The following is a 22825-nucleotide window of genomic DNA, read 5'->3' on the forward strand; positions in this document are numbered from 1 at the left end:
GCTTACATAGGATTATCAGATAATAAGCTTCTATTCAGCACCCCACATGGCCCCCTTTTATACCCTTGTTGGGGCCAGCACCCCCACTTATGGGTGCAGCCATAATCTGGCTGCTTCCCTCAAATTCCAGTAACGTGACACCCCCAACGCAAAATTGATGCAGGAAGTGATGCCAGTAACATCACTGAGGGCATCACAGGCTTCCCCATGCTTTGGCTCTGGGTCATCACTTGTTCTAACTCAATGTTAGAAACAACAGTACAGAGCTAGATCAGTGTATGAGAACCCAGTGTGCCTAAAATAGGCCTCATTACTGCAAGGTCTGTCATAGCGACGACCACATCCTTGCATTGTCTTAGAATCCCCAGGTAAAACTTGGTAAGACCCAGAACTAATTGGATCTGCCTTTGTAGCATGATCCCCATGTATGTCAGGTGATTTTGCCCAGAGCTGAAGAAAATAGTGAATTTATCCGGGCCAGCTCTGGCAACTCTCTGAACCACAATTAACATTGTGTGAATGCAGGTATTCTCATCCCAAATAGTGTAGGCATTTTTGCACTTATCCACGAAAACAAAATGGTGGCGTGCCTCAGTTTCCCTTTTCACACAGGACCTTCTGGCTGGAACCTTTTTTGTCCTGTAAGAAGTTCCTGGACCAGTTACAAGCATTAACCATGAAATATCAACATCACAATGCCCTTTTACGTACAGTCTGTCACTGGGCACATTCCCTGACAAGTTACAAGGTGTTTCCATAAGATCATGCCCATTGTATACCGTTACAATTCTCTGCCACAATAATACATTGGTTACAAGAATTAACATCAGTAACAAGAACAATCCTATACCAGGTGTATATTGACATTCTCCATCAGGCCCCTTCTCTGGCCCCACACCATTGCAGTTTTGGCCCCTCAGGTTTAAACTGCAAATCTTCTTGACCAAAGCAAGTCCTGACCCTCCCCCTTGTCCTCTGGGCTCCAGGCCTGAAACCTCTGGCCTGACCGAGACAAAGGGCTGGCTGGGTGTGACTCCCTGGCTCACAATGGCCCTGGAATTCTCCCCCTTCCCCCACTCAGTGGGGTAACAGCAGTAAGCTGTAGACTCCCAAGTCTCTCCTCTGTCCACCTCCAACCTCTGTATCCACATGGAACCAGATAACAACTTCCCTGATAGACTATGAGTGTCCACCGTGTCCAGAGATGGGAGTGTAACTGCCATCTCCTGCATCCTAGGGAGAGTGACCACACAGCTGTTCTGCTCGGCATACTTAGCTACACAGTCCTTCTCCTGAATCTGAGACACTGAATCTGAGACACTAACTTCCCACTCTCCTCATTCACCTGGGAACAATCCTGTCCCAAAGACACTGACTTCCCAGCAAGCTGGTCACACACAGTCACTGGGTTAGCAGCCTGCTCCAATTCTCTGGCTGTTCCTGCTCCATCTGGAACAACCCTCAGTCCTTCCGAGACTTCTCCAACACCATCCACACTGGGTTTCCCTAAATCCAAGTCAGTGGAGTTACTGTTAACAGACAAGTTCTGTCTGTCAGGCACTGCAACAAGTGCCTCACACAACAAGCTGCTGCCTTTTACAGGCAGAGCCTTCCCTTGAATGCCTTTTCCAAGCAAGGCATCTTCACCTCCCTCAGTCACAGCAAACTGCTTGCTACAAGCACTGCCAGGACTCTCCTCCCTATGAGCTTCCTTAAGCCACAGTTCACCCTTCCCTGGCTCTGCAGTAGCATTGCCCTGCTGAGCCCCAACCAATTCCTCCTGCAATTCCCTTACTCCCTGGGGGTATATCTACACTACAATGTTAGTTCGAACTAACGGACGTTAGTTCGAACTAACATTCATAGGCGCTACACTGGCGCTCCGCTAGTTCGAATTTGAATCGAACTAGCGGAGCGCTTAGATCGAACTAGGAAAACCTCATTTTACGAGGATTAAGCCTAGTATGAACTTACTAGTTCGAATTAAGGGGTGTGTAGCCCCTTAATTCGAACTAGTGGGAGACTAGCCCTCCCCAGGTTTCCCTGGTGGCCACTCTGGCCAACATCAGGGAAACTCTATGCCCGCCTCCCGGCCCCGGACCCCTTAAAGGGGCACGGGCTGGCTACGGTGCCCATGCCAGGTGCAAGCCTGCCAGCACCCAGCCAGCAGACCCTGCACCTGGCACGGCACAGAGCCACCCACCCGATGTCCCTCAGCCCACCCCCTCTTCCCAGGACCAGGCTGGCAGCTCCCGGGAGCTTGCCCTGGACCGCAAGAGGCGGGCACCTTCCTGGGCTAGTGCGGACATCGTGGACCTCGTCCACGATCTCCGCACTAGGCACAGGAAAGTGGCTGTCTAGGGCAGGAGAGCTGCCAGCCTGGCCACCCAGGAGCAGGTGTGCATGAAAATCAAGGGGGTCCACTGAGACCTCCGACCCTGAGCCCTGAGCTTACAATGGCCGTCCTGGGTCAGACCAAAGGTCCATCTAGCCCAGTAGCCTGTCTGCCGACAGCGGCCAACCCTAGGGACCCTGGAGGGGATGGACCAAAGACAGTGACCAAGCCATTTGTCTCGTGCCATCCCTCTCCAGCCTTCCACAAACTTTGGGCAGGGACACCACTCCTACCCCCTGGCTAAGACTACTCCATGGACCCAACCTCCATGACTTGATCTCACTTCCCTTTAAACTCTGTTCTAGTTGTAGCCTTCACAGCCTCCTGCAGCAAGGAGTTCCGCAGGTTAACTATTTGCTTTGTGAACAACAACTTTCTCTTACTAGTTTGAAGCCTGCTACCCATTCCTTTCCTTTGGTGTCCTCTAGTCCTTCTTTATGGGAACTCATGAAAAACTTTTCTGAATGCACCCTCTCCACCCAACCCCTGCTTTTAGAGACCTCTATCCTGTCCCCGCTCCGTCTCCTCTTTTCTAAGCTGAACAGTCCCAGTCTCTGTAGCCTCTCTTCATCTGGGACCTGTTCCCAACCCCTGATCATGTTAGTTGCCCTCCCCTCTCCCAGCCTTTCTCTTCCCCTCTCCCACCTTCTTTTCCCAGTCTCCCCCAGTTTTGTTCAATAAAGACAGAGTCAATGTTGTAAGACACTTTATCTTTATTTTGTACATCAATAAGAAGGGGGGCTAGGGAAGGGTAAGTGGAAGGAGGTGAGGGAGGAATGGGGTACGAGCCCCCGATGGGGAGGACTGGGCTGGCTCCGCAGGCTTCTGGGGGTGGAAGCTCTCCTGCAGCCCCCCGATTGCCCCCTCTCCCCAGATGGCAGCCTGCGGCAAGTGCAGCCGGGCTGATGGCCGAGTGCTGTGATGTGCCCAGTGTGGGTACTCCGGGCAATCCAAGCCAGGAGTGCTTTGCAAGCGGGGCACCCCTGAGAACTGTCTGTCCGGGGTGGGGGTCGGGTCCCTTTAAGCGCAGCCCTCGGCTAGCCTGAGACAGCATCTCCACGCTCTAAGTCCTCCTCTGATGCCCTGCCGGCACTGCTTCCGGCCAGCCTTAAGCCCTGTTCAGGGTCCACTCAATGTGGACTTGCTAGTTCGAAATAGCAAAATGCTAATTTGAACTAGTTTTTTAGTCTGGATCCGTTAGTTCGAATTAGCTTAGTTTGAATTAACTAATTCGAACTAAGTTAGTTCGAATTAACGTTGTAGTGTAGACATACCCTGGGTCATCTCTGGCCCCTCAGGTGGATTCACAGACAATCCCCTCTCAGGCACACAGACAGACTCACAAGAGTCAGGGTCAGAGGCACCTTCTCTCCCTTTGCAGCTCTCTAGATGGCCGTAAACGTCCACACCAGCATTAGGCTCCAGAGTTAACAGTCCCTCATTCTCTCCTTGTGCCCGGGTTAAGGGGTCACCCTGGTCCCACAGAGTCACTTCCCCCTCTTCCAGCAACACAGCAGCATCAGTCACAATATCAAGGTCACCACTGTGTGGTCTCTGGGGTTCTGGTAAAACACTGACTGGATCTACCTGAGTCACCTCATCCTTCTCCCCAGTAGACACTAACTTAGAGCCACCTCCTTTCTGGGCCTTCTCTGTATCCAGACCCAACTCTGGGACAACAGCCCTGCTCTCAGCCAACACAGGCTGTGGGGCATCTTCCTCAGACAAAGGAAGAAACTCTTCCCCACACACGGACAGGCAACCAGAGACAGCTTCTCCCTTGTCCCAATACCCCTGGCTAATCTCAGGCATACAGCTAGCCACTGAGACAGCTTCCTTTACTGACCCACTGCTACTTCCACCAGCCAAATTGCCAGCTTGCACACACTGTGCTTCTCCACACAAATCACTTCCAGCTTGTGCAGGTTCAATTCCACAAACCTCACCAGCCAACAACTCCTCAACTAAAACTTCACTCTGGCCAGCCACTCCAGGCTGCCCCAGAGAAACATTTCCCTGATTTCTGGGCTCTTCCTGCCCTGGTTCTGATTCCAGCCTCACTTCTGAGGCATCAGACGGGCCCTCACCCACAGGCTCACTGCCCCCCTGCACAGACACACAGCCATCTGCCACAGGCTCACATGTAGAGACACTTTCCCCTTGGTTACAGGGAGACTGACCAGCTCCAGGAAACTTTCCATACCCACATGCACCCCCTTCCCAAACCTCCCTGTTAGCTACAGGTAACACAAAAGGTTTGCATTCACACATGCTTTGGGCTTGGGTCATCACATCAGCTGGGCAAAATACGTCTGCCATATCATAAGCACACCGCATACCCACAGAGTTACACATCGAACCTTCAGGAGAATACAGTCTCTCTTGTTCTTTTAGTCTCTTAAGCTGGAGGTCAAGTCTAGCATGTTCCTCCTTGGCTAGGGCCATCTTCTCTGCATGCTCTGCCATTCTCTCTGCATGTTCTGCTTTTCTCATCTTAAGTTCCTGATCCAGCTCCTTCTGTCTCTTAGCAATTTCTTCATCTGTCTTCTGCCTTCTTTCAGCAGCTTCCTTGGCTCGCTTCTGCTCCCTTTCATCCACATCTCTGGTTAGTAACAACACTACCAGATCTAGTTTAGAGGCCCTTTTCCTAAAGGCAATGCCTCTCCCCAAGCACAAATCCTTCAGAGCACTTTTGCCCAGACTCTCATACTGGCACTGACTCATTTCGGCTGCCCTTTACCCAACTAAACTCTCAGTACTAAAAATCAAATTTAGACAGCGTGGGGTCCTGATCCCAAAGCTCAATTGACCAAGATCTATGGATCCTGCCGACTACACCACTGTGACGGACCGGGCCGTGTCTGGGCACAGCTGAGGGCGTCCGCTCAGGGCGAATTGCTCAAATCCAGGGCTCCTTACAGCCCCCAGACTGGTGACCTCTCCAAACAGGCCACAAACCAGTCCCACAGAGCACTTCAGCAGCCTGCCTGAAGCCTCATGAGCAAAACCCCTCCGACACCCCAGCAATATCCGTGCCCCAGATGGCCCCGGGCCTATACACAGGTGGGGGGTCCTAGCACCCAATCCCACCTACCCCGAACAAGTTCTGTCCGGTTCCAAGAAACCAGCCACAGATCCCTGGTCAATTTACCCTCTGGACCTTACCCCCAAATCACGCTGGGTCAATCCTTTAGAATCTATATCTAAAGGTTTATTATCACAAGAAATAAAAGCATGAGAGTAAGGTTGTTAAAGGATATTACGTTACATGCACCGAATCTCCCAGTTCTCGATGCAGGCTCTAGCAGAGATGTTACAGCTGCTGGTTTAAAAGTCCTTGTTGCACATCCTATCATCAGGATGGGTTCACAGGTCTTCCGGGCTCTTCAATCCCTGCAATGCTGCCTCTGGGATGAAGTGCTGAGCTGAGAACAAAATGGCATTGACCACATGGCCTCTTTATACCTCCTTCCTGGCCTCTTCTGGTATGCAGCAGGTCACCTGGTCCTCAGCCTCTCTCTGCTGGCCGCTCTTAGGTGTCCGCCCTCATGCTTTAGGTGTGTCCTTGGCCCATTGAGTGCCATTGTCCCACAGGGCCTCGCTAATTAGCATGTCCACAGGCCCGGGCTCTGCCCAATGCTCAACCACATGCAGAGAAGTATTCAGTATCCACACAGACTACAGATTCCTAACTACACACACAGACATTATACAACCACATAAATAGCGTACATAGGATTATCAGATAATAAGCTTCTATTCAGCACCCCACATGGCCCCCTTTTATACCCTTGTTGGGGCCAGCACCCCCACTTATGGATGCAGCCATGATCTGGCTGCTTCCCTCAAATTCCAGTAACGTGACAAACACAAAATTCATTCTGCTCATGGGAGGAAATCTTGGAGGGAACACTTCCCCTAGCCTCGCCGCCCCCCCCGCCCCCGAGTTAATGTGACACACATTGGGTTAATGCAAATGCAGGATAGTTGCATGAGGGGGCTTTGGTGGGGGCCAAACTAATCCCTATTGGTAGGAGGATGGTGGGAAAAGTCCTTAGAGGAGGGGTCACATGACACCTTTTACTTCTGGTCACGTGTCCATCTTGACCCCAAGAGTGTTACTTCCAGAGGCGTGGCTAATGGGAGTCAGGGGGTGTAGCTAATGGGGGTCAATGGCATGGTTAACAGGGGTCAGGGGTGTGGCTAATGGGGGTCAGGGGCGTGGTCAACAATGGGTTGGGGGAGTGGCTAATGTGTCCCTCATTTTGGTTCAGAAAATATGGTCACCATAACCTTGATATCCACTGTAAAGCTTCTAAGAGTAGGCAGTGGTTGGATAAGTAAGTGCCGAGGTGCATGCTTATTGTAGTTGTTGCTGTCCGTACATTCCGCGAGTCTTGAGGTGTGGCGCAGTGTGTGACGTCACTGTACACGGTTGTTGTTGACAATATCAATTGGTGCTTGTACGTTGTTTCAGTTCCGGTTCTGGGTCTGTCGACATCCTTTGCAGCCACCACAAACATCACCACTGTTCTCGTCGACCTGGTGTTATTTACAAAAACAATTATAGCAGTATATAAGATAAGTGCAACAAAAATAAATTAAAATATGTCAAAAAGAAAAGTACAAGGTGGTTGGGAGAAGTTAAAAAAGAAGAAATAGGCGATCTTAAAAGCCGAAGTGAAAAAATGTCAGAAATTAACGGACATATTTTCGAAAACCACTTCTCAATCAGATGATTCTTCCATTGTTACTGGCCAGTCTTCCCTGTCGCCATCACTGAATGTAAATGTTGATACACGCATCGTTGGCACTGGTACTTCTCAGTTTGACAAAACACCAACATCCGATTATACAACTATATCTGCACAATCTTCACATTTTGCGTTGCCGTCATGAGCATCATTGATAAATAAAAATTCAGACTCTACTCTCAAAGTTATTTCCGCCATTCCATCGACTTCACAAAATCCTGATAATTCCATTCTCGAACCCGAACAATTGTTGAATTTACAATCCTTTACTGGTAACCCTAATTATTTTGTTTCTGTTGCGCTGTCGACCTCTTCCTCAGGGGTCCTCCTTTGTTTCTCTTTCCACCTTGTGATTCTTTCCAGTGTCCGACTTCATCACTTACCTCAGGGATTTAGTCACCATCCCCCAACAAACCTAGTTTAAAGCCCTCCTCACTAAGTTTGCAAGCCTGCCCGTGAAGATGCTCTTTCCTCTCTTCGTTAGGTGGATCCCATCTCTTCCTAACAATCCTTGTGCTCGGAACAGAGTCCCATGGTCGAAGACACCAAAGCCCTCTCTCCAACATCACCTGTGCAACGACGCATTTACTTCCTCAGTTCGATGATCCCTACCCGGACCTTTTCCTTCAACCAGAAGGATGGACGATAACTCCACTTGCGCTTTAAATTCCTTGATCCTTCTTCCCAGCGCTACATAATCTGCTGTGACCCCGCTCAAGGTCATTCTTGGCCGTATCCTTAGTTTCTACAAGGCGAAGCAGGAAGCGATAGCGATCCGAAGGTTTAATCACTTTCAGAAGACTCTCGGTCACATCCTGAATGCGAGCTCCCAGTAAGCAGCACACTTCTCGAGATTGCAGGTCTGGAAGGCAGATGGATGACTCAGTCCCTCTTAGGAGGGAGTCCCCGACCACCACCACCCGTCTTTCTTTGAGGGGTGGTGGTTATGGAACCCCCATCCCTAGGACTGCACATCCCATGCCTTCCGGTAGATGGTGTTCCCTTCTGATTTCTTCCCTGAGAGGTCCCTGCCAAAGCATTGTCCACTGCAGTGCCTGTGGAGAAAGCCTGAAAGCGGTTACTTACCGCTACTGGATTGGGGGATACCTGAATTGGCCTTCTTCTCCTTCTACAGGTTACATGCTACCAGTTTTCTTCCTTGCCCTGTGCTGCCCTGATTGGCTCTTCAGCCTGCTGTGGCTGCAGGATTAAACTCTGCCTTCTATCGAGGAAGTCTTCATACTCTCTGATAGAACGTAGGGTCGATACTTGGGCCTCCAGTCCTCTAATTTTTTTCTTCCAAAATGGTGACCAGCTTGCACTTAGTGCAGATAAAATCCCTTCTTTTTGTGGGAGGAAGACAAACATGGCACATGCGGTGCAGGTAACAATAGCAGAGCTATCACCATCCGTGCCTGCTTTCCTTTTGAGAGATTTCTCACTTGTTATTCAATGCCTCCCTTAAGGGTCCTGTATTAGCTTCCTCCTTTATCTGGAGAACTCTCTCTCCAAATTCCCTGTTAACAGCTCCTGTTCTTTGATCAAAGAGCTGCATGCGGCTTGAGAGCTTTGGGTTGGCCACCCCAGTTATAAACAATGTAACCAGGAGGGCCGCAGTTAGATAATTTATAAAGATGTAGTTGGGGGCCACAAAAAAATTCGATCAGGCCACATGTTTGACATAACTGGCTTACAAGATAGCAGTAAAATCAGGAGTGGATTGGGCAGTGTAAGTATAGTATGGAAATGATGTTGATTGCTCAAGCAGTGAGCAGATATTGAATCAAAAAATCCCCTTCCCACCCCCTACGCTCTTCATTACAGCCACTGCACCTGAGGAACCAGGGAATTAGAGCACGGCTGAGCCACCTTGTTAGAAATCTGCCAATGAGTGTGTGATGAATGCTTTTTAAAATAAAACCTTTAACACAGCAGTCCCCTTGCCTGTTATTAGTGCTAGAAGGGTGATGATGGAATAATTTGGTAAATCAGTATCATTAAAAATTGATGTGAACTGCTAAGATATAGAGGGTCAGAGTTAGATAAATCTACAAACAGATGTCTATAAAAGTAAAATGTGGTTCTAGCTGGAAGATTTAGGTTCAGTGCATATGCCTTTAGTGGGCATTTCCCAACCTATTAGGAGCTCTTAGGGCACCTCTACACTACAAGATAAGGTTGAATCTAACATGGTCGATTTCTGTGCACCCGATTTTGAAAACTCGAAGGTCCGTGTCCTCACTACGGGGAAGAATCGAATGTTGTCCAAAGTAGCCTGCCATCAACTCAGAGAGCGATGTACCGTGGGGTGGCTGTGCAGTCTGGGCTATGCTTCCAGTGCCCACTGGGTCCAAACCTCGGCAGCCGGTGGTTAGAGGGGCTATGTCAGCTGCATCTCATAAGGCACTTCTCTAGTCCTGCCCCCCTTGTGTGACATAAAGGGGATGCAGTGTGTTTGCGCCTTTTGGTGCCCTCGTTGCCCACACGCAGAGGAATGGGGGGGGGGCGCAAGGCGGGGCAATTGCTCCCGGGCGCCACGCTAGGCCTGAGAGTGCCTGGCTCTGAGGGAGGGGTGGGTGCATTGGGGGTAGCTATAATTTTTTTAAAGGTACTTTATAATAAAAGGAAAAACAGTCTAGTAGCACTTTAAAGACTAACAAAACATGTAGATGGTATCATGAGCTTTTGTGGGCAAAACCCGCAGGGCCTCCTGGATACGGACAGCCCCCCGATGGGCCTCCCGGCTAGCAGCCGCGTGGGGCTGTGTGTAGAGGCCATCCAAGTGGTCGGCCTCTGCCATCCAGGCTGGCAAGAAAGCCGCCCCCTCTTCTCACACAAATTATGCAGCACACAACACGCTGCCACCACGTGCGGAATATTCAGCTCGGATAGGTCCAGGCGGGTGAGGAGGCATCTAAAACGGGCCTTCAACCAGCCGAATGCCCCCTCCACGATGATGCAGGCCCTGCTGAGCTTGGCATTAAAGGCCTGTCAGGAGGGGTTGAGGTGTCCCGTGTAGGGTTTCATCAGCCAGGGTTGTAGGGGATAGGCCACATCCCCCACTAGGCACAAAGGCATGGCCACGTCCCCGACCCTGATGTGGCAGTCGGGGAAGACAGTCCTGGTGTGCAGCCTTTGGCACATGGAGGAGTTGTGGTAAACCTGCGTGTTGTGTGCTTTGCTGGACCAGCCCACGTTAATGTCCACGAACTGGCCCCGGTGATCAGACACAGCCTGCAGGATGACCGAGACGTATCCCTTCCGGTTGATGTACAGGGAGGCCTGGTGTTCCGGGGCACAGATGGGGATGTGCGTCCTGTCGATTGCCCCCCCCCCCCCGCAGTTGGGGAAGCCCAGGGCGCCAAACCCCTCGATAACCGCGTCCATATCAGTGAGGTGGATGACTCTGCGGAGCAGCACTCTATTGATGGCCTTGACCACCTGCAGAGGGACACACAAAACCGAGAGTCACTGGAGTGCCAGGGTGCTGAGAGTGCTCCTTGCCCGCCACTGCCCTGCACCCCCACTCCCCAGGAGCAACCCTTTTCCCTAGGGCAGCCCATCCCCTCCTTGCACCCCCCCTCCCGGCACAGTGGCTGGAGACTGCCATACCTGCATGAGCACTGCTCCGACGGTGGATCTCCCCATGCCGAACTGGTTCACCACGGATCGGTAGCTATCCAGCATGGAGAGCTTCCAGAGAGTGATGGCCGCACGCTTGTGCAGGGAACTGGCGGGCCTCATGTGCATGTCCCATCGCTGCAGAGCAGGGGTGAGCCACTCGCAGAGCTTGAGGAAGGTGTCCTTCTTCATCCTGAAGTTCTGGGTCCACTGTTAGGCTCCCCAGCACTCCAGGATGATGTGGTCCCACCAATCGCTGCTGGTGTCCAGACGCCAGATGCAGCGGGGCACGCTGGCATCCAGGTGCTGCTGCTGCTACTCCACATCCCCCAGTGGGGTGAGGAAGAGGGCCTGGGGGTTGGACTGCAGCAGATTCTGCCAGCAATTGCAGACAGGCTTGCAGCAAGACATCCAAAATGAGTACCAGAGTGCCCAGGGGCAGTTCTGGCTCCATGGTGCCGAGTGCTGTGGTGTCCCGAGTCAGGGCAACCAAATCAGTCAGAGACAAAAATGTTTTGCTGTCCCTCAGCGAGAGAAGCTGAGAACCGGCTGTCTGGGGGGGGGGGGGGTCCTTTAAGCACAAGCCTCAGATAGCCTCAGGCAGCAGCCACACAAAGCAACTACTGACCTGATGCCCTGCTGGAACCGGTTTCAGCTCGCCTTAAATGTGATCCAGCATCCAATCAGTGTGGACGCGCTATTTTGAAAGAGCAAAACGCTATTTCGAAATGCATTTTGTGTGTAGACTCTTTATTTCGAAATATCTTATTTCAAATTAACTATTTCAAAATAAGATATTTCGAAATAACGCTGTAGTGTAGACATACCCTTACATTCATAACACTCATGGGCTGTGTCTACATTGGCATCCCTTTCCGGAAAAGGGATGCTAATGAGACACATCGCAATTGCAAATCCGCGGGGGATTTAAATATCCCTCGCGGCATTTGCATTTACATGGCTGCCGCTTTTTTCCGGCTTGGGGATAAGCCGGAGAAAAGCGCCAGCCTAGACGTGATTCTCCGGAAAATAAACCCTTTTCCGGAGGATCTTTTATTCCTACTTGAATAAAGGGCCGAGGGTGGAGTAAGCCAGGACGCAGTCTTGGGCAGAGCTGTGATAATGCCGCAAATATGGCAGGAAAATAATCAGATCTACAGGCAAGACCGGGGTGGACAATAATTTTTTACCAGGGGCCACTTCAGAAATTGTTTAAGTGCCCCGGGCTGCCCTGGAAGGGGCAGGGCCTCAAGCGGAAGGGGTGGGGCCAGGATACTTCCATGCTTCCCCACCCACAGACCATGACTGCAGCCAATGAGGGCAGTACAGTACAAGGAATAGAACTGGCAGCACGTAACCTCTAGGACAGGCATGTCAAACTGGCGTTTGGGGGGCCGCATGCGGCCCGATCGAAGTTTTTTGCGGTCCACCAGTACATTTCTATAAAGGAATAAAGTGCGGCCCCCTGGCCACTCGGAGCATGTGGCCGAGTGCAGATCACAGCCAGCTGGGCTGCTCTGTGCCGCAGCGACTGCTCACGGCTGGGGCCACTCTGCGCACGGCCCCCAGCATGTGCTCACAGCTGGCCGGACTGCTTTGCGCTAAGTGCTCTGTGCACGCACTAAGAGCTGGCTGCTGTGCTCACGCCACCCCAGCGCACATGGCAGCGGGAACACTGACTCCGTGACCCAGGTATTAGATTGGGGCGGGAGTGCCTGGCCCTGGGGGAGGGAGGAGGCATTAGGTGGTGGTGGGGGGGGGGGGGGGCTGGCTCTGGGGAAGTGGAGGGAGTTATTTTGGTTATTTATTTATTTATTCCCAAATAAAATTCACAAAATGTATATTAATTTTATTGCAAAAAATTGACATTTATTGATATCACATAAATAATGTTCTCAAACTTACAAAGTATCTGAAAGTTTCACAGAAGCCTGTTCTATTTCATTAGCCACAGACTATACTTGTTTTTATTTTAACAAATGAAACAGTTATGTATCATATAAAAAAAGTAAAAGTACCTTACATTTATATTTAAATTAAAAATTATTTTATATGAGCTAATAACAATTTTAAACAAATTATTTATTATATTAAAACAAGACCTGAAAAATATTTTAAAATATGCCTAAAACATTTATAATAATAAATAATACATAATAATCAATAATAATGACTTTGCGATAGAAGTACATTTTCTTTGGTGGCCCTGAAAGTTATCAGTTTTCGTTTGTGCGGCCCTCAGTAGGCTTCGAGTTTAATATGACTGCTCTAGGAGAATAAGGCCAACTCAGGTATCCCGCATTCCTGTAGAGGTCGGTAATGGCTTTCAGGCTCTCTCCACAGGCACTGCGGTGGAGAATGCTTTGGCAGGGACCTCTCAGGGAAGAAATCAGAAGGGAACACCATCTATTGGAAGGCATGGGATGCGTAGTCCTAGGGATGGGGGTTCCACGACCACCACCCCCAAAAGAAGAAGACGGGTGGTGGTGGTCGGGGACTCCCTCCTAAGAGGGACTGAGCCATCCATCTGCCGTCCAGACCTGAAATCTCGAGAGGTGTGCTGCTTACCAGAAGCTCGAATTCAGGACGTGACCAAGAGTCTTCCAAAACTGATCAAACCTTCGGATCGCTACCCCTTCCTGCTTCTCCATGTAGGAACTAACAATACAGCCAAGAATGACCTCGAGTGGGTCACTGCAGTTTATGTAGCATTGGGAAGGAGGATCAAGGAATTTGAAGCGCAAGTGGTCTTCTCATCCACCCTCCCTGTTGAAGGAAAAGGTCCGGGTAGGGATTGTCGAATTGAGGACGTAAATGCGTGGTTGCGCAGGTGGTGTCGGAGAGAGGGCTTTGGTTTCTTCGACCATGGGACTATGTTCCAGGCACAAGGATTGTTAGGAAGAGATGGGATCCACCTAAGCAAGAGAGGAAAGAGCATCTTCACGGGCAGGCTTGCAAACCTAGTGAGGAGGGCTTTAAACTAGGTTTGTTGGGGGACGGTGACCAAAGCCCTGAGGTGATGGTAAGTGGGGAAGTTGGATACCAGGAAGAAACACAAGGAGGAAGGAGCAACAAAGGAGGACCCCCGATTCGAATGGAGAAGGCAGGGCGATCAACTGGTTATCTAAAGTGCTTGTACACAAATGCAAGAAGCCTGGGAAACAAAGAGGAAGAATTAGAAGCCCTGGACTAGTCAATGAACTATGATTTGATTGGAATAACAGAGACTTGGTGGGATGACTCGCATGACTGGAGCACTGTCATGGAAGGGTACAGACTGTTCAGGAGGAACAGGCGGGGGAGAAAAGGAGGACGAGTTGCATTGTATGTAAGAGAGCAGTATGATTGCTCGGAGCTCCAGTATATAGAGGGAGAAAAGCCTGTTGAGAGTCTATGGGTTAAGTTTAGAGGTGCAAACAACAGCAGTGATGTTGTGGTTGGTGTCTGCTATAGACCACCGGATCAGGTGGATGAGGTAGATGAAGCTTTCTTTGGACAGCTGAGAGAAGATTCCAGATTGCAGGCCATGGTTCTCATGGGCAACTTTAATCACTCGGGGTATGTCTACACTACCCTCCTAATTCCACGAGGAGTACAGCTAGTTCGGATTAGGAAGCCTAATCCGAACTAGCTACTCCGTGCCGCGTGTAGCCGCGCGGCACGGGGTTCGAACTGCCGGCATTTAAAAATGGCGCCGGCCGGCTTCATGCAAATGAAGCCCGGGAAATTCAAATCCCGGGCTTCATTTGCAATTGCGGTATGACTGCATTACCCTCCTATTTCGAATTAGGAGGGTAGTGTAGACATACCCCCTGACATCTGTTGGGAGACCAATACAGCAGTACACAGACAATCCAGGAAGTTTCTGGAGCATGTTGGGGATAACTTCTTGGTACAAGTGCTGAAGGATCCGACCAGGGGCCGTGTGCAGCTTGACCTGCTGCTCACAAACAGGGAGAAACTAATAGGGGAAGTAGAGGTGGGTGACAACCTGGGAAGCAGTGATCATGAGATGGTAGATTTTCAGGATCCTGACCAAAGGAAGAAAGGAGAGTAGCAAAATACACACCCTGGACTTCAGAAGAGCAGACTTTGACTCCCTCAGGGTATGTCTACACTACCCTCCTAGTTCGAACTAGCGGGGTAATGTAGGCATACCGCACTTGCAAATGAAGCCAGGGATTTGAATTTCCCGGGCTTCATTTGCATAAGCGGGGAGCCGCCATTTTTAAATCCCGGCTAGTTCGAACCCCGTGCCGCGCGGCTACACGCGGCATGGAGTAGCTAGTTCGGATTAGGCTTCCTAATCCGAACTAGCTGTACTCCTCATTCCATGCAGCAAGAAAAGCAAATATGGTAGGCGACCAGATTGGCTTGCTGGGGAAATCCTTGGTGAGCTTAAACACAAAAAGGAAGCTTACAAGAAGTGGAAACTTGGACAGATGACTAGGGAGGAGTTTAAATATATTGCTCAAGAATTCAGGGGAGTTATCAGGAAGGCGAAAGCTCAATTGGAATTGCAGCTGGCAAGGGACGTGAAGGATAACAAGAAAGGTTTCTACAGGCATGTTAGCAAGAAGAGGGTGATCAGAGAGGGTGTGGGGCCCCTACTGGATGAGGGAGGTAACCTAGTGACAGAGGATGTGGGGAAAGCTGAAGTACTCAATGCTTTCTTCGCCTCTGTCTTCACGGAGAAGGTCAGCTCCCAGACTAATGCACTAGGCAACGCAGTATGGGAAGGAGGTGGACAAACATACACAAATCCATGGGCCCGGATTTAATGCATCCGCAGATACTGAGGGAATTGGCAAATGTCATTGCAGAGCCTTTGGCCATTATCTTTGAAAAGTCATAGAGATCGGGAGAGATCCCGGATGATTGGAAAAAGGCAAATGTAGTGCCCATCTTTAAAAAGGGGAAGAGGGAAAATCCAGGGAGCTACAGACCAGTCAGCCTTACCTCAGTCCCCGGAAAAAATCATGGAAGGGATCATTCAGGAATCCATTTTGAAGCACTTGGAAGAAGGGGAAGTGATCAGGAATAGTCAACATGGATTCACGAAGAGCAAGTTGTGCCTGACCAACCTGATTAGCTTCTATGATGAGGTAACTGGCTCTGTGGATATGGGAATGTTAGTGGATGTGATATACAGTAAACTTCCGATAATCCGGCAACTTTAGGACCCAGGGGGTGCCGGATTATCAGATTTGCCGGACTATCAGAAAGGGGGGCTATGATGCCACCCCAGACCCCTCATAGCCCCCCCTTCCGATAGTCCGGCTCTGCCCCAGGCGTCCCTGATTCAGCCGCTGCTGGTCAGTTTCATCAGCAGCTGAATTGGGGACGCCTGCAGCAGAGCAGCTGGAGTGCTGCGGGGTTGGTCTGGTAGCGCCAACCCCTGGCGCGGCGAGACCAACCCGACAGCACCCCAGCTGCTCTTGGGGATGCCTGGGGCAGAGTAGCTGGGGTACTGCCGGCTTGGTCCCGCAGCGCCGACCCTTGGCGCTACTGGACGAACCCGGCAGCACCCCAGCTTCTCTGCCCCAGGTGTACCCAAGTCAGCTGCTGCTGAAACTGATCAGTGGCTGACTCCAGGAAGCCGGGGCAGAGCAGCTTTGGTCAGTTTCAGCCGCGGCTGAATTGGGGACAGCTGGGGTGCTGCTGGGTTGGGTCCGGCAACCCCGAGGGGCAGCGCTACGGGACCAACCCGGCAGCGCCCCAGCTGCTCTGCCCCCGGCTTCCCCGATTCAGCCGCTGGTCAGTTTTAGCAGCGGTTGAATCGGGGAAGCTGGGGGCAGAGAAGCTCCAATGGTCCAGCTGTCCGGAGCACTTCCGGGTTCCTTATGGTGCTGGACCATCAGGAGTGCCAGACCATCAGATGCCGGACCATCGGAGTTTTACTGTACCTTGACTTTAGCAAAGATTTTGATACAGTCTCCGACAATATTCTTGCCAGCAAGTTAAGGGAATATGGATCAGATAAATAGACTGTAAGATGGATAGAAAGGTGGCTAGACAGTCGGGTCCAATGGGTAGTGATCAACGGCTCGATGTCAAGCTGGCAGTCGGTTTCTAGCGGAGTGCCCCAAGGATCTGTTCTTTGACTGGTTTTGTTCAACATCTTTATTAGTGACCTGGATGAGGGGATGGATTGCACCCTCAGCAAGTTCGTGGATGACACTAAGCTAGGGGGAGAGGTAGATACGCTGGAGGGCAGGGCTAGGGTTCATAGTGAGCTAGACAGATTAGAGGATTGGGCCAAAAGAAATCTGATGAGGTTCAACAAGGACAAGTGTAGAGACCTGCACTTGGGACAGAAGAATCCCAAACATTGTTACAGGCTGGGGACTGAATGGCTCAGTAGCAGTTCTGCAGAAAAGGACTTGGGGATTACAGTGGATGAGAAACTGGATATGAGTCAATGTGACGGGCCAAGCCGGCCGGGAGACAAGCGGGGCTGCGGGCAGGATGCCCCAGTGCCACAGGCGCAGCTACGGCGGGCGGTGAGGTTGGAGCCTGCCGCCACACCTGCGCTGGCGGGCGGAGGGCGGCCCCCTCCCCGAGGGAGCGGGGGGAGGGGCCACGGCAGCAAGCGTCTGCCGGGACGCAGCCGGCGCAACAACCGCGTCACCAGGGGGGCGGGACCTCCGGCCTATGTCAGGTCCAGCGGGCCATTTTAAAATGGCCCACCGGCTTGGAGAGGGGGGAAGCCTTCCACTGGGGAGGAGGAGGCGGCCCGGTTCCCAGGACAGACCGGGGACGCACCCGAGCCCGGCCGGTGGCCCACCCTCGCCCCCAGGGCTCTCAGGACAGCCTCCAAAGTCGGCGAGCGGCCAGCCCTGGATCAGGAGATGACCAGGACGAACCCTGGCGGCCACGAAGGTTCCCCTCAGATCAACCCTGGACCAGACCTTCAGAATCACGGTAAGCCAGGGGAGACGGCAGAACGTCTTAGGGGGTTGGGGGAAGGGAGGAAGCAGCCCGGGGCGGAAGCCTTCTGGCGCCCATGGGCAGATGAGTTGCGGGAGGAAACACGTCCCCCGTCTGCCGTGCAGGGGCTAACTCGGGCCCCTGCACTCAGGGCCCCGGACTGGGACCCGGAGAGGGGGCGGGACTGGGTCCCCCTCCCAAGCCTCCCCCCCCAGCGAAACCCCGACCACCCTTAACCCGTTCACTAAAGTCGGATACGAACCAGGGTTCGCTGATCCCCCCTTGACCTGCTGGGCGGAAAGGGGGTGATCGCACCCAAAGACTGGAAAACTAGACTAAGGGCCTGAACTGCAGGCCGGGTCGTGAGGTGGAGCGGTCCGCTGACCCCCCCCTACTGGCTGGTAGGGGGTGATCGCACCCCCCCATAACCCTCACAGTCAACAGTGTGCCCTTGTAGCCAAGAAGGCTAATGGCATATTTGGTTGCATTAAGAAGAGCATTGCCAGCAGATCTAGAGAAGTGATTATTCCCCTTTATTCGGCTTTGGTGAGGCCACATCTGGAGTATTGTGTCCAGTTCTGGGCCCCCCACTACAAAAAGGATGCAGAAGCATTGGAGAGGGTCCAGTGGAAGGCAACCAAAATGATTAGGGGGCTGGAGCGCATGACCTATGAGGAGAGACTGAGGGACTTGGGTCTGTTTAGTCTGCAGAAGAGAAGAGTGAGGGGGGATTTGATAGGAGCCTTCAACTTCCTGAAGGGAGGTTCCAAAGAGGATGGAGAGAGGCTGTTCACAGTAGTGAGATGGCAGAACAAGGAGCAATGGTCTCAAGTTGCAGTGAGGGAGGCCTAGGTTGGATTTTAGGAAAAACTATTTCCCTAGGAGGCGGGTGAAGTACTGGGATGGGTTCCCTAGGGAAGTAGTGGAGTCTCCATCCCTAGAGGTGTTTAAGTCTCGGCTTGACAAAGCCCTGGCTGGGTTGATTTAGTTGGGATTGGTCCTGCCTAGAGCAGGGGGCCGGACTTGATGACCTTCTGAGGTCTCTTCCATCTCTATGATTCTATCAAGTTTTTGCCCCTCCCAGAGGTTCCCTCTACGCCCCCATGGTCCTGGCGGTTGGAGGACACATCTCACGCTTCCCACTCCTGGGCAAGACTGAACAATGCAAATCTCTCTGCTTTATTCATACCATGTTCCAGTCATTCCTTAAATATAATCTGCAATGCTGCAGCCGCATCTTGTGAGGGAGCTACACATTTTTTTGACTTTGTTCAAAACACGTATGCTTTTTTTTTGGTTTCCACTCATCGGTGGAGTATGCTACAAGCACACTTGGAGCAGGCAAGTGGAAAACATTTGACAGTCAAAAGAATTTGTGACAGCGAGTGGTCTGCTCATGCAGATTCTGTTTTGGTTTAGAAAATGAGGTATGATGCTATAAAGAGAACCTTATGAGACATAGCCACATCAAATTGTGGAAAAACCACATGCAAAAACTGAAGCAAAATCCTTAGCAGAACAGTTTGAAAAGTATATTGCTGTTTTTACTATTTTGTGGAACCATTTACTTCAAAGAATTAATGCATCCGTAATAGGGTGTGTCAAGGCCGTTCCCCACTCTGGCACGCTGAATGCAGAAGTGGGGGCCCGCAAAAGTAACCCCAAAACCTGATCGCTACAGGCTTTGGTACAAAAACTTCCCCCAAAATCCTAATACCTGGACTTTGGAGAATAAAAACTGCTTCCTACCATGCCAACCAGCTGCTCACCACTCCGGGCGTTGCTCAGTGTGTATGCTCCTCCTGGATGGCTGCTGCTGTCAGGGATGCTGCTGGGGCCACGGCTGAGGCGGCTGCTGAGGTTGCTGGAGTGGCTGGGGCTGCTGCGGCGACGGCTGCAGAGGCTGCTGAAGCTGCTTTAGTGGCGGCTGCTGCTGGGGTTGCTCGGGAGCCTGGGCCAAAGTTCCTTCCCCTATGGTAGTCCGCCCTGACTGAGCTGCCCCCTGGCCTCTTATAGCCAAGTCCCACTGGGAGCAGCCCAACAACAGCAGCTGATGCAACAGGTGTTTTTCCTGCTGCAACCCACGACCCCAGTTGAGCTGCCTGCGCCTGCATATGCATTGGCATCTATCAAGCATGCCAAGATGGGAGGATGATCCAGAGGCATTTCTTGAAACATTTGAGCGGGTGGCCATGGTAGCCTGGTGGGCCTGAGCAAAGTGGGCGACTGTGCTGGCCCCATACCTGAGTGGACTGCATACCACACACTAGACCCTGTTGCAGCTCAGGACTATGGCCAGGTCAAAGCAGTGATCCTTCACACCCTAGACATCTCAGAGGAGACATTCAGACAACGCTTCCAGGGGGAACAGCGCCCGCCAGAAGCCAGACCCCGCCTCATCGCCCAGAAGCTGCACAATGCCTGTTGGAGATGGCTGAAGCCAGAAACAAAGACAGAAGTGCAAGTTGCCGAGCAGATCCTGCTCGAACTTTTGTATGGGAGGCAACCCTGAGGGGTTTTGGACCTAGTTCAGGAGATGTGGGAGGAACAACCCGCCCAAGCTAATAACGTAGTGCAGTACATACTAAGCCTCCGAGAGAGACTCAAAACATTAGGCACATTTACTCCAGAGAACCTCCTACATGCCCAAGAAGCCCAGGAGGCAACTTATAATAAACGGAAAAGGGTCTGTGAGTTCCAGCCTGGGGATCAGGTCCTACTGCTGCTGCCCAGTTCGGACTCAAAACTCCTCGCCTGCTGGCAAGGGCCTGTAAGCTGGTCAGCTCTGGGAGAGGCGCCTCCCCTTCGGGGTCAATGGGTGGCCACTCTAATCCACTCCACTCCTGAGAAGGAGGAGAGGCAGCAGGATGCAGGGGCTGCTCTCTCCTTTCTCCCCCCCTTGCTCCTGCTCCTGCACCAGCCGGGGCTCTCCCTGCTCCACCCAGCCACCACCTGAAGCCTCTGAGCTGCTGGACCTGCTCCCCCTGGACACCACCGCCTTCCACCACCACCGGCTGCTGCTGCCTGAGGGGAGGGGGGGGGGCTTGCCGGCTGCCCCCCCCCTCCACTCTGTAGGAAGAGGACCCCACCAGCACCCACCATCCAGAGGCCTTTCCCCACTGACTGCTGCTTGCCTGCTGCTGCTGCTTCACCATCTGCACCCCGCCGAGGGAGACGAGGACCGCTAGTTGGCCTGTGGAGGGGGTTTGTTTGTTGGGACTGAGCCTTTCATCTGCTCTTGGGGTGGTGGTGGACTGAGACACCAAGAGGGGGCTGGGGGAGAGGCGTAGAGCCCTCCCCCTAGTCCAGTTGCCCCCCTCATACCACCCCCACAACCCCCTCCACCAACCCCTGCACCACCAGGACTCGCCCCTCGGTGGGGCTGGCTGTCCCCCCCCCCCCCACCCCATCTGTGTCATCTGGGACTGTCCTGCTGTGGCAGTGGGCGAGGACTGAGCCTCCCACAAGCGCTCATGGGTGTGCTCCCCCCCCTTGGATTTGGCCCCCCTCCCTTAGTAGTGTCTGGGTGAGGCACCCCCCACCCCTGTTTTCCTCACCCTACTCCCCACTGCAGAAGCCTTGCCCACCCCACCCCGTTAGCCAGTTCTGTTTCCTCCTCCCTCCCTCAGTTTGTTGACCAGCCCCGCCCAGCCTCAGATTGTCTTACCTGCCTGTACCCGGGCGTACCCCTGTGTACCCGGGGTGTACCCCAGCGTCTGACCGGCACCTCCCGGTGTTCCGGTGTACCCCGCTCTCCTGCGGGGTCTTGGCTCGCCGCTGCACGTTCAGGCGGTTTGCCTTTGCTCGGGCATCAATGCAATCTCCCCACCACGGGGTGGGGGAAAGGGGGGCCCGGGCCCAGGCCCGGGCCTGCCCTCACTCACGGGCCCCAGCCCAGGGCCCTAAGGACGCGGAACTGTCTTGCTCCGGTTCGGCTGACGGGGCTCCTGCCGTAACTCGTCAGCCTGCCAGCCCGAGTGGGCTCTGCCCTGAGCTGCTTCCTTTCCCCCCCTCCCGGCGTTCCCCGCTCGGGGTGTTTACCTTCGGCTTGGCTGACAGCCTGCCGACCCTATCGTGCGCCCCCCCCCTTTGGCGCCGGAGGGCTGCGGTGCCGTGATCCGGGTGGGGGCGGTACTCCCGCCCCGGGGTGTCGCCCGACTCTCCCCCTTTCCCGGGTCTACCACCGACTCCCTGTAGCCCCCGCCTCCCCAATGGCGGCGAGGCGTTTCCTTTTTAAACCTCCTGCCGGAGGCTTCCCTCTCCCCCGTCACCGGCCAGGGCGGGACTATAACCGCCCGTTCCTGCCCCCGGTTGGCCGCCGTCGGAGCTCGTCAGGGCGGGGGAACTCCTCCCGCCCTAGGCCCTCCCCTCCTGCTGCGCCGCGGCCGCAAGCCGGCGGGGCTGCCGGCATTTCCAGCCCCGGGCCGGCCCCCCCCCCCGGATGCCGAGCAGCGCCTGTTCAGCGTCGCCCAGGGGACGGGGAGGGGTCACCCCGTCACACTGCCCCACCCACATTTAGCGAGGGTTCTGTTTCCCAGCCCTTACTTGCCCTGCCCCACCTTGTTCACCCAATGCCCCTCCCCCCAGCCTCCCAGTAGTCCTGTAGCCCCACCCAGAGTTCCGGTCCCCGCCCCGAGTGCTTGTGTCCCCCCCTTTTTTAGTTAGCCCTCCCCCCCTGCACATCACCCCCGCCCCTCAACAGCCCCATAGTCCCCCTTGTACCCCAGTGCAGCCGGAGGAGCCGGCCCCCACCCTGCACCCACTACCTTGCTTCCTGTCTGCCCTGCCAGCACCCTCCTCCTCTGCTCCCAGCCTTGCAGGGAGGAGTGGCTGCTGGCTTTTCAGGTTCCTCATTCATATTCACCCCTGGTAGAACCCTCCCTCCCAGTAATCAGTCGGTGGGAGGGAGTGGTTGCCCCCCCCGCTTTTTTTCCCCACCCTCTCCAATTGCGTACCCCCTTTCCTCGCGTGTCCCTCCCTTGCAATAGCGCCCTCCTCCTCTGCCATAGTCTTAGCAGGGAGGAGCGGCTGCTAACCCTCCCTTTCCACGGTTACCCCTTCCTCGAACCCAGTGCCCTCCCCTCTTCCACCCCCCTCCTTTCATTGACACCCTCCTCCCCTGCCT

General features: G+C 53.2%; 1 protein-coding gene across 5 annotated transcripts; it reads right to left on the reverse strand.

Annotated features, from left to right (window-relative positions):
• Positions 1-3125: 3125 nt before the first annotated feature.
• LOC142823907 (uncharacterized) lies at positions 3126-22290 on the reverse strand. 5 transcript variants are annotated; one of them, XM_075915677.1, is made up of 3 exons: positions 21368-22290; positions 19450-20121; positions 3126-6937 (listed from the first exon to the last, which is right to left on the reverse strand). In XM_075915677.1, exon 3 carries the CDS (start codon positions 5117-5119, stop codon positions 3647-3649), a length of 1473 nt encoding a protein of 490 aa, XP_075771792.1. In that variant the 5' UTR covers positions 5120-6937; positions 19450-20121; positions 21368-22290; the 3' UTR covers positions 3126-3646. The 5 variants fall into 5 exon arrangements, with proteins under 5 accessions (XP_075771792.1, XP_075771791.1, XP_075771794.1 ...); XM_075915676.1 differs by having other exon boundaries at positions 19450-20134; XM_075915679.1 differs by lacking the exon at positions 19450-20121 and having other exon boundaries at positions 3126-5820.
• Between the last annotated feature and the right edge of the window lie 535 nt (positions 22291-22825).

The sequence above is a fragment of the Pelodiscus sinensis genome, unplaced genomic scaffold, assembly GCF_049634645.1.
Source record: "Pelodiscus sinensis isolate JC-2024 unplaced genomic scaffold, ASM4963464v1 ctg38, whole genome shotgun sequence".
NCBI classification, from domain to species: Eukaryota; Metazoa; Chordata; order Testudines; family Trionychidae; genus Pelodiscus; species Pelodiscus sinensis.